The 10,671-nt window shown below is 50.8% G+C and overlaps 1 protein-coding gene across 1 annotated transcript; it reads left to right on the top strand.

The window, feature by feature from the left end:
* The first annotated feature begins 570 nt into the window (after positions 1-570).
* On the top strand, positions 571-9,111 carry GDPD2 (glycerophosphodiester phosphodiesterase domain containing 2). The gene is made up of 15 exons (XM_064278513.1): positions 571-688; positions 1,167-1,270; positions 1,579-1,672; positions 1,870-1,929; positions 2,189-2,287; positions 2,454-2,547; positions 2,686-2,831; positions 2,957-3,039; positions 3,153-3,303; positions 5,576-5,797; positions 5,976-6,124; positions 7,767-7,914; positions 8,064-8,146; positions 8,393-8,421; positions 8,517-9,111. The coding sequence occupies exons 1-15, from the start codon at positions 584-586 to the stop codon at positions 8,567-8,569; spliced, it is 1,620 nt and encodes a 539-aa protein (XP_064134583.1). The 5' UTR covers positions 571-583; the 3' UTR covers positions 8,570-9,111.
* Positions 9,112-10,671: the final 1,560 nt, after the last annotated feature.

Here is a 10,671-nt window from a genome sequence, read left to right on the forward strand (position 1 = left end):
TGCCCCTTGCCCCCTGGGAGGTGGAGACAGAAAATCTTTCAGTCTGGGCTTTGTGATGAGTGCAATCTTTGTAGCCATAGCAACTGGCCAACTAGCTGGGCCTCCCATAGCCCCAGGTCAGAACTGGAGCCTCAACTTCAGGTTATTTCTGGTTCCCAGGGTGGAATGCTCCCCATCATAGAGCTGCCTCAACTTGCTGAGCTGAGTTTACCCTACCCAGGGCAGTTTCTCCCAAGCCCCCCCCCCACCCCAGAGCTTGATGCTGTTAAATGGGGAGGAATTGGAGAGAAGGGGTGTCTGCAATGAGGCAGGGCCTCCTGGTGTCCCACTGACTTTCCAAGTATCAAGATTAAAGGGAAAGAAAGACCTTGAAGATTATACCATGTGCTAGGCTTGGAGCCAGGGCTGCTTATCTCCTCATCCAATCCGGCACTCTGGCTCTGCCCTTTGACCTCTGCTGCTGAGCAGCAACCCATGTTTCTGCTCCTTCCTTGGGCTCCTTAGATACACCAGGAGGGAGGCAGGAATCTGCCCTCTGCCAGGATCCCTGATGGCCGAGTGTCCCTTCCCCCAGGCCCTCACCATGGCAGAGTCCCCCGGCTGCTGCTCCATCTGGGCCCAGTGCCTCCACTGCCTGTATAGCTGCCACTGGAGAAAATCCCCCAAAGAGAGGATGCAAACCAGCAAGGTGGAGTAGGGATGGAGGGGGGAGGATGGAAGCAGGGGCCTAACTGTGGAAAATAGTGCCTAGGGCAATTAGTGTTAAATTGCTGAATGATCTCTCACAGCTGGTGATGGAAACTGTGATGGCCCATAAAAAAAAAAAATAGAAAGTGCTAATTACTGCCCCACTTCAAGTGGTGCCCAGGGCAAGTACTCTCCCTACCTTTCCCCTCTCCCCCAAGTTAGGCCTCTGGCTGGGAATCCGAAGGCGGAGGCCAATCAGAGGGGATGAGGAGGACAGTTGCGCTTATAGGCAGCTGGGGCGGGGGGGAAGAGGGGCTTTCTGTCCCCAGGAAGAAAATCGCCCTCAAATATGGAAAAAGCTGCCCCCAGAACAGAATGGCCCAATGCATGGCAGGAAGCCCCCTTAAGCTGCCATGTATAGGGGATTCTGGGCTTGAGAAGAGGACTTGGCTGTAAGCTTCTCTCCCGCCCCTTTGCAGTGTGACTGTGTCTGGTTTGGCCTGCTCTTCCTCACCTTCCTCCTCTCCCTGGGCTGGCTGTACATCGGGCTCATCCTTCTCAATGACCTGCATAACTTCAATGAGTGTGTCATGGACTTCCCCTCTTCCTCAGCATACATGTTACCCTACTGTCCAACCTGGGACAGCCCCTATCATAAGTTATCCCTCAGCCCTGCCCAGCCCCTCAAGCCCAGCTCTCCTGCTACCCAACCTCCCCAGAAAATCCCTCCACAAAGTCTCCCCCATCCTTGGAGCCCCTGGCCCCATGAAGGGCTTTCCCATCATCAATCCCTTATATCTAGTCCTCCTTCTAGATCCACCCACCAACTTCCCTCAGGCCGCTATTGATAGCCCTTCCCCCACTTGGACACTTCCCTCTCCCCTCCCACAGATTCATATTCCACCACTGGGGACACTGGATGGACTGGTCCCTGGTATTCCTGCTGGTCATCTCTCTACTGGTCACATATGCATCCCTGCTATTGGTGGGTCCAGGGGCAGCTGACCTAAACCCCCAGCTCAGCCTTCCTTTCTGCTCAGCTCCACCCTCTTGTTCTAACCCTAGCCAATGAGGGGAGGGGGCTAATTTTGGGATGGGAGGGAAGGATCAGCCTGGGAAGTCCGCCTCAGTGAACTTACCCTTCCTTGGTGCCTGATTATTCCAACCACCCTGGACCCCCAGCTCCTGGCCCTGCTCCTGCAGCTCTGTGGACAGCCCCTGCATTTGCACAGTCTCCACAAGGTATAGTGAGGATGGGGGCCAGGGAGAGAGGGAGCCACTGGGGCCCAGGGCTTGGCCAGCTATTTGACAAGGACTTCACCATAACATCTCCAGGGTCTAGCCCAAGACCTGAAGCCCAGTAAATATTTGTTGAGTGAAAGAAGGACAGTGGGTGAGTCAGCGGAAGGGAAGGGTCCTGTCTCCATAGAGTGAGGGGGCAGCCCAGGTAGCTATAAGCCCCGTTTGACAGAGAAGGCTCCAGTCATCCCTGGTCCCCCAGGTGCTACTGCTCCTCATTATGCTTCTTGTGGCCGCTGGCCTTGTGGGACTAGACATCCAGTGGAAGCAGGAGTGGCATAGCTTACGTCTGTCACTGCAGGTGAGTGGCCGATCTCTAATACTCAGGTGGGAGCCCCTGCCTATGGTCAACCTCAGAACGTATCTTGCTCCCTGATGCCCCAAGACTGCAGGAAGCTCTGAACTTCAAACAGAAGAAGGAGGGGGCACCAGGAAGAAGACCCTTTCTCACCAACTCTTGTCCACAGGCCACAGCCCCATTCCTTCATATCGGAGCAGTGGCTGGAATCACCCTCCTGGCCTGGTCTGTGGCTGATACCTTCTACCGTATCCATGGAAGAGGTGCCAACCCCACAAGTCTTCACTGGCTGCCTGTGCTTCTGTCTCCTGTCAGCCACGTTTCCCACCCCTGAACTTTGCTTTCTGTCCCCAGAGCTCACCCATGCCCTTTCTCCATAGTCTGTCCCCTACTCCCCACAGGTCCCAAGATTCTGCTACTGCTCCTATTTTCTGGAGTTGTCCTGGCCATCTACCTGGTCCCCCTATGCATCTCCTCACCCTGCATCATGGAACCCAGAGACTTACCCCCCAAGCCTGGGTTGATGGGACACCGAGGGGCCCCAATGGTGAGTGTTGGGCAGAATGCTGGGAGGATGGTGAGGGTATACTCTTTCAGGCTGCAGCAGCCAGGTCTGTGGGTTCCCAGGCTCCCGCCCTTCCCTGCTACCTCCTCACTGATTCCCTTTCCCAGCTGGCCCCCGAGAACACCCTGATGTCCCTGCGGAAGACAGCTGGATGTGGAGCTGCTGTGTTTGAGACAGATGTGATGGTCAGGTGAGGGAGGCTGGGGTTTGGGGGCTTTGAGGTGCTGAGGGAGACAGCGGGAGAGCTCAGGAAATGACTATCATCCCCAAAGCTTGCCCCTCTGACACCCCTTGTACCCTCAGCTCCGACGGGGTCCCCTTCCTCATGCACGATGAGCACCTGGGCAGGACCACAGATGTGGCCTCTGTGTTCCCAGCCCGAATCAAAGCTCACAGCAGTGACTTCTCCTGGGCTGAACTGAAGAGACTCAATGCTGGGGCCTGGTTCCTAGAGGTGAGGACAGCCTCTGGGGAGAGACAGCCACCTGGAGGGGCAGAGTTCATTCCACTGATAAGCATTTGCTGAGCCCTGTGCTGGTCAATAAGAATATAGTCTCTGCCCTCAAGTCACTCCCATCTAGTAAAGAAAAGAGCCTAAGCAACAGGCTATTAGAATATGAAACCTAGAGCAATAAAGGTGTTTACCAGGTAGAGAGGAAAAGGAGAGAAGTCTCTATTCATCAGGGTGGGTGTGAGAAGGGATCAGGAGTAGCTTCACAGAGGAGAGGATGCCTCAGCAGCATTATCAAATGATAGTTGTTGTTGTTGTTTTAAGATGGGCAAGGCTGGGAAAGAGAATTCTAGTCAGAGGGAAGAGTATGTGTAAAGCCCAGAAGTATGAACAGCATGTTTTCAGGGAACAGAAAGTGGCTCAGTATAAGTGGAAGATAAAATTCACTGGAGTGGTGGTGGGAGATGAAGCTGGCAAGCTCTCGGGGCAAGGTGAGCAGAGGCCTGGTCTTAAAGGGCTTTGAATGACATGCTCAGAAGTGTGGACACTAATACTGTAGGTGATGAAAAATATTTAAAAGGATATTTTTTCAGTTTCTCCTTTTCTGATTACAAAAGTAATGCATGTTCATTGTAAAAAAGTAAAACACTAGAGAAGTAATGTAGAGATTGGGATGTTCCCCATAATCCAGCCCCTCTGAGGTATTCACTGTTGACAGTTGGGTATATATTCCTTTACGTATGTGTATGTGTATATATAAACCCATTGTCATAGGGCCGATTCTGACTCACAGCCACCCTATAGGACAGAGTAGAACTGCCCCATAGGGTTTCCAAGGAGCGGTTGGTGGATTTGAAGTGCCGACCTTTTGGTTAGCAGCAGAACTCTTAACCACTACACCACCAGGGCTCCATATATATATATATATATATATATATATATGTACATGTATATATGTGTAGTATAGTGATCCTATTTGTACAAAATAAAGTATGTATACTTTTTTATTTTCTACAAATAGGATCACTATACTATACATTACTATACATACTCTTTTGCAACTTGCTTTTTTTTTCATTTAATGCTATATATTATGATATATCAGAGTGATTAAGAACAAGGGCTACCTGGGTTTGAATCCTGGCTCTACTACTTACTAGCTGTGTGACCCTGAGCAACATTCCTTAATTTCTCTCTGCCTCAATTCCCTCACCTAGAAAATAGGAATAATAAAATATCTACCTTTTGGGGTTATTGGGAGGATTAAATAAGTTAATAAACAAAGTGCTATAGGGTCCCTATGAGTCGGAATCGACTCAAAAGCACTGGGTTTGGTTTTGGTCTGGGTTACTCACTACACTTCCTGGCAATACTCAATTACTTAGTAAATGTTAGATAGCTAGGTTTCCCACATCAGTAATTGGGAGGTAAGGTCTTTCAATGATAATAAGGGGTGTAGAGGAGAATGGCAAAGCCTTAGAATAGCCACTAGGGGGAATAAGAAAAAAAAAAAAACCTGTTGCTGGTCGAGTAGATTCTGACTCATAGTGACCTTATAGGTCAGAGTAGAACTACCCCATAGGCTTTCCAAGGAGTGGCTGGTAGATTTAAACTGTTGACCTTTTGGTTAGCAGCTGTAGCACTTAACCACTAGGGCTCCTATGCCACCAGGGCTCCAGGGGAAATGAGAGAGGGAACAAATCAAGAACAAGTGAAAGGACTGCTAAGCAGGAATGAGCAAAAAATAAGACTGTAGTGGCAACAGTCCACAAGGTGTGCTCTGCCCGTGTTACTTCCCAGTCCCCCCAATTATAGGGGTGCAGAAGGTAGATTGTAGAACTGAATCAGAGCTTTGGATTTATAGGGCAGATGGGGCAGTAAGGGAGTTGAGGGTGCTATGGAAAAGTAGTTCAAGCTATGGATGGACCATGTCTTGGCGATGTAGGTATGGCCACAAAGGGGCTAATGGATTGTGAGGAGACCAAAGAGACAAGATCTCAGACGCCTCCATGAGACCAAAGAGAAGGTGTAGTGGGAAAGACGAATTTAGAAAACTGGCAGGGTAGGAGCTTGAGGTCACAGAGTTAAGATTTTAGAGTAAGATATCACAATTTTGAGAAAGAAACCTGGCTCAGAGGCAGACAGAAGCTGAACACCAAGTAGGGAAAATGAGTGAAGATGGTGAGGATGGAGGGTTGGCCTGGAGGCCTCTTCTGGTCTTGAAATAATTGTCCTATTTTTTTTTCTTTTTAAAACAATTTTACTATTCTTATAGAGGCAACCCTTCTGGGGGGCCAAGAGACTCTCAGACCCTGATTGGGAAGAGGCTGAGAATCAGACAGTACCAGCATTAGAAGAGTTATTGAAGGAAGCTGCAATCCTCAACCTCTCCATCATGTTTGACTTGCGCCGCCCCCCACGAAACCACACGTACCATGATACTTTTGTGAACCAGACATTGGAGACTGTGCTGAGGGCAAGGGTGCCCCAGGCTATGGTGATGTTGCCAGGAGCCCTAGGACCCCCTTCACCCCTCCCCTCACCCTACCTTCCCTGGGCTGCCCCCTGCCTCAGCTCATATACTTCATTCTGTGGTGAAATCTCTCTGCCCTTGCCCCATCCCATGGAACCCCTGTGTCTTCTCCAGCTTCATGCCCATCCTCCCTAATCCACAGGTCCTTTGGCTACCAGATGAAGATCGGGCTAATGTCCAACAACGGGCTCCTGGAATGCGCCAGATATACGGACAGCTGGGAGGCAACAAAACTGAGAGGCCGCAGTTTCTCAACCTCCCCTATCAAAACCTGCCACTGTTGGATATCAAGTGAGGATAAGAACTGCTGGGATCACATGAGGCTTAATGGTGGGGAGGGACCAACGCAGGAGGGTAAAGGCTATGCATTCATTCACTCATACAACAAACATTTTTGAATACTTGATATGTGTCAGGCACTATTTTTTATAGGCTTTGGGGACACAGTGTGAATAAGACAAACAAGGTCCCTGCTTTTATGGAATTTATGTACTAGTGAAAGAGAGAGACAATGAAACACTAACAAAACAGTGACAAGTGTTATGAAGGCAATAAAAGAAAGATTAATAGAGTGATTGGGGTTTGGAGTGGGGGCTAGAGTGGGCTACATTAGGAAGAGTGGCTAAAGAGGTGCTGTGTGAGCTGAGACCTTAATGGTCATAAGGAGTGAACTGTGAGCAGATTCACAGAAGAGCAGGGACAGAAGCCTAATGAGCAAGGGGACGGCGAGGTTGGAGAGGTGGGCAGGGGCGAAATTGGGTAGGACTTGGTAGGCTATGAGAAGGATTTTATCTTTTATTTTACACCAAAGAGTTCAGTGCAAGACAGGATAGATCCAGGGAAAAGTGAGGCAAGAGAGTACCAGACGTGCACTGGGTTCCAGAACCTGGCCCAGCCAGTAAATATTATGGACTTCAAAGCATCAGTGGTTGCCAAGGTCTCTTATAAGTCCCTTGTGGTCAGATAGAAAAATGTGGACTGAATGATAGACCAGTTATCATAAGTATTTCAAGAACCTCTCCCCAAGTTGTCACCACAGAGGGAGACATGACACAGGGTTTGGCCCTCATCCCAATCTTGTCCTGGTCAACATCGATTGCTGATCATGATTCCAAAAGACATGAATCGGTAATGAACACACTAATGAAAAAATTGAAGCCCAAAAAGCTCTAAATACTCTAAAGTGATGGGCCAATTCTACCAGATGAAATGCAGCAGAAATAAATGTAAAGACCTATACTGGGGGCTCAAAAGAAGCTCAAGTGCACAGACAAGAGTAGAGACACTGACATCAGCAGGAAGATGTATAAAAAAGGCCAGAGCTTTGATTGAACAGTGTGCACTGTGGGGTCATCAGTGGGATGTGGCATTGCCAAAAGCTAACCTGACTCTGGACTACATTCATACAGGTATAGTGCCCAGAAAACAGGAAGGGATAGTTTTGGTCCACTCAAAGCTGTTCGAGGCCCACCTGGGATATCATGTTCAGATGGAGGCCCCATATTTTAAAAGGAACACTGATAAATTGGAGTATGATAAGATTAGAGAGATTTGTATGGTGAAGGGAACAATAACCAGAGTCCCAAGAGTAATGGTTGAAGGAACTGGAGCTGTTGAGCCTGGAGGAGAGAAGACTCAGGGCAACATGGTCTCTGTTCCTCAGACCTCTGAAGGGCTATCATGGGACAAAGTGAAGAGACACATTTGTGTGGCCCCAGATGGCAAAGCTAACACCCATGGGTGGAATTCAGCAGGAGACAGAGTACAGTTACACAAAGAAAGTAACTTTTGGTCAGGGGCTGCTATGCAAGGATAGAGCTGATACCTTCTTGGCGATGCCACTGTAGATTCAAACACAAACAGAAGGCTGCCTTCCATTCCTTGTGCCCCATGATTCTGGATGTTCCATGTTTTTGTTTTTTCACCTCCACAGGGCATTGCACCAGGATAATGTCTCAGTGAACCTATTTGTAGTGAACAAACCATGGCTCTTCTCCCTACTCTGGTGTGCAGGGGTGGATTCAGTCACCACCAACGACTGCCAGCTGCTGCAGCAGATGCAGTACCCCATCTGGCTTATTGTAAGGGCTTTGAGGCTGTCATCCCTTCTCTCCTTCTCCCATCCCTGGTTCTCCTTAACCCTATCCCGTTCTTCCTCACTTATTTCCCACTCCCATACACTACCCTTGGGGCTGTGGCCACCAAGAGGGGCCCTTTCCTGTTCCCATAGCCCCCTCAAATCTACCTAATGATGTGGGTCATCACCAACTGCGTCTCCGCCCTGCTGCTTTTGTGGACCTTCCTCCTCCAAGGGTGAGCGCCTTGTGCCTCAGCTTTCCGGGTACTCAGTCTCCCCAGGCCCCTACTGATAAGGCTGATTTGGAATCAGATATGCTGCCTGTGGCTTGGGGTTTCATCCTGTCGGTTCCTTTGAGATCCTTAGACCCTTATACTACCAAATTGGTTTGAACCTGGGAAAGGCAGTTTGGGGGAACCCGGGGTCAGAAGGTCCTGCTTGAAGATGGCTGAACCTACAGTGGGAAGCTTTTCTTCCTACAGGAGATGTGCTAAGGAGACAGAGAGAACTGGTAAGAACTCCCCACTACACACCTCATTTTTCTCCTCCTCTAGCCTTCCCCTTGCTGACTCCCAGTATGCCCCACCCTCTCCTCTCCCTTCCCAGGCTTGGAAACAGCAGTGCTGCTGACCAGGATCAACAATTTCATAATGGAGTGAATGCCCTGCCCTAGCCCCTCACCAACTGGAACCTGAGGCCTGTCTGCATTGCCCCACAACAAGGAAGGGAGAATGGCTGAGGTGGAATGTCTCAGGGGTAGGCAGTTGGTGGGAACTTTGGCAACAGGAGGTTTTAAACCATGAGGGGGCCCTGTGCCCAGACGGTGGGCAAACCCCAAGCTGCCATGATAGCTACTCCCTTTGAGGTTTTGGCCTGAGGTGGTTGGGAAGACAGTGAGTCATGAAAAGTTTCTCCCAAAATGAAACTAGAACACAGGAAGTGAAAGGCCAACTGCCAAGATGTTTCAGACCTGTGTACACATGCTTTTGTGTAGAAGGCACATGGTATGTTAGGGGTGGAACAGCTTGAAAGAGTGATGGAAGGATGTGACAAAATGACCTTTCCCGGAGAACTGAAAGATGATTAAGACACCTTCCCCACCCCATGCACTGTCTCCTCTGACCCCTGGCTTAGAGGCTGGGGGCTAAAGAGCCCATCTAGCCATGTGATTCTGTGGCTACAGGTGGCTTTTTTTTTTTTTTTTTTTTGCTGTGCACAGGCTTTTCTTCAAGACAGGTTGGTTCCTGTATCTTCTCTGTTAATCTGTTATTCAATGAATTTAATTCCTATTTGGTCACAGTCTAATCTTTTCAGTGCTGAGACTGGGAGGAGGATGCACCTTCCTTCCAGGGTTGGATGTGACATGACATTGGAGGCGAAGGGGGGTATCATTGTGGGGAGATTCATGGGCTGAGGGTGGGAGAAAGAACTACCTAAGGCAACGAAGGGCTGCAAGGAGGTGGCCGGAGAGAAGCCGCCTCAGGGGGCGTTCCCGGAGGCCGAGGCACGCTGTGCAGCGTTGCGTTGTAGCTCCACCTTGTGGACACCTGCCCCAAGATGAGGGCCGTGTCTGTCATCGCCGTGACATATTTGCTGGATGCCACCTGTTCCCCATGCCGGGTGGGTACTTATGTCCTTGGCTCCGAACCCTGGGGGCACGGTCCGATTTCCACATGTTTTCGTTTCTCTGGACTGCGCGCAGGTTCTGGTTTCCGGCCTAGCCACCCCCGCGAGGAGTAAGTTCTTCAATGTGTCGGCTGCTCTTGGGTTCCTGGGCCTTTAAGCAGTTGAGGTGGCCAATGCGGAGCTGGCCTAGGATGAAGAATCTAGTGGAAGGGGTTGGAGGGGAGGGATGGGCTAAGGCAAAAACGGGGACAGCAGGGGGCTCTGTGGTTGATCCTACAGTTCCCCACTGCACCCCTGGTTTGTGTCCCCAAACGAAGAGAAATCGAATTAAGGCGCTGGCATGGTCAGGAGGTTCGGTTACCGATTCCTCCTCTCCTTCCAGATTGAGACCTGGGGCAGCACTAGTATCTTGGGGCAAGACCTTACCCCTCCGTTGCAGGTCAGTCATGGAAACTACAATTCCCAGAACGCCTCCGGCTACTTCCGGTCTCGGGATTGACGTGGGCGAGTTTGAATTTGTGTTCCCTCCTCCTCCTCCCGGACCCCACCCCTTCCTTTCTCTCGCCGCCCCGCCCCCGCCATGAACACACATGTACATACAGACACACGGAGGCATCCGCACCAACACACCTGGTCTGCAGCTGGCGGCGGTCGGCGGGGGCACTGGTGCGCAACTGGCGAGAACGCAGGAGGTGCTGCGGGAGCAAACGTTGCTGCCACGGCCTTGCTCCCAGCCTTCTTGGGGGTCGATGCCGCTTTGTACTGGGCAGGTCTCCACACACTGCCTTTTCAACCTGCATTTCCTTAGTTTTCCTCACTCTCGATCCTGCCCTTCAGTCGAGCCAACCACCGACCTCAGCTCTGGAGCGCGCAGTCTGTCGGGCACTACCGGGCTCTCACCTCTCAGCACGTACCTCCTCCTCCAGCCCTACTTTTCTGTCCCCTTCCAGTCTCCCAGCCTCACAGCCCTTCAGCCTCTTCCCTCACCTCTCGACCTCACCATGACAACCTCCAACGTCTCCATCCCGCAGTCCCAACCTCCCAGCTCCCAGGTCCTCAGCTGCAGTCCTCTAACCTCAGCGTCCAGACACCGAGCGAAAATGCCCGAGACCGCCGGGATCCAGCCCTAACCCTG

This window comes from Loxodonta africana, chromosome X (genome assembly GCF_030014295.1).
Source record: "Loxodonta africana isolate mLoxAfr1 chromosome X, mLoxAfr1.hap2, whole genome shotgun sequence".
NCBI lineage: Eukaryota > Metazoa > Chordata > Mammalia > Proboscidea > Elephantidae > Loxodonta > Loxodonta africana.

What these genes read in the sequence shown, in the direction of transcription:
- GDPD2 (XM_064278513.1), top strand. Translation starts at nt 584, where the DNA reads ATGGCAGAGTCCCCCGGCTGCTGCTCCATCTGGGCCCAGTGCCTCCAC. An exon ending in CTGCCACTGTTGGATATCAA is followed by an intron (nt 6,125 to 7,766) that starts GTGAGGATAAGA and finishes TCACCTCCACAG; the next exon opens with GGCATTGCACCAGGATAATG. An exon ending in TAAGGAGACAGAGAGAACTG is followed by an intron (nt 8,422 to 8,516) that starts GTAAGAACTCCC and finishes CTCCCTTCCCAG; the next exon opens with GCTTGGAAACAGCAGTGCTG.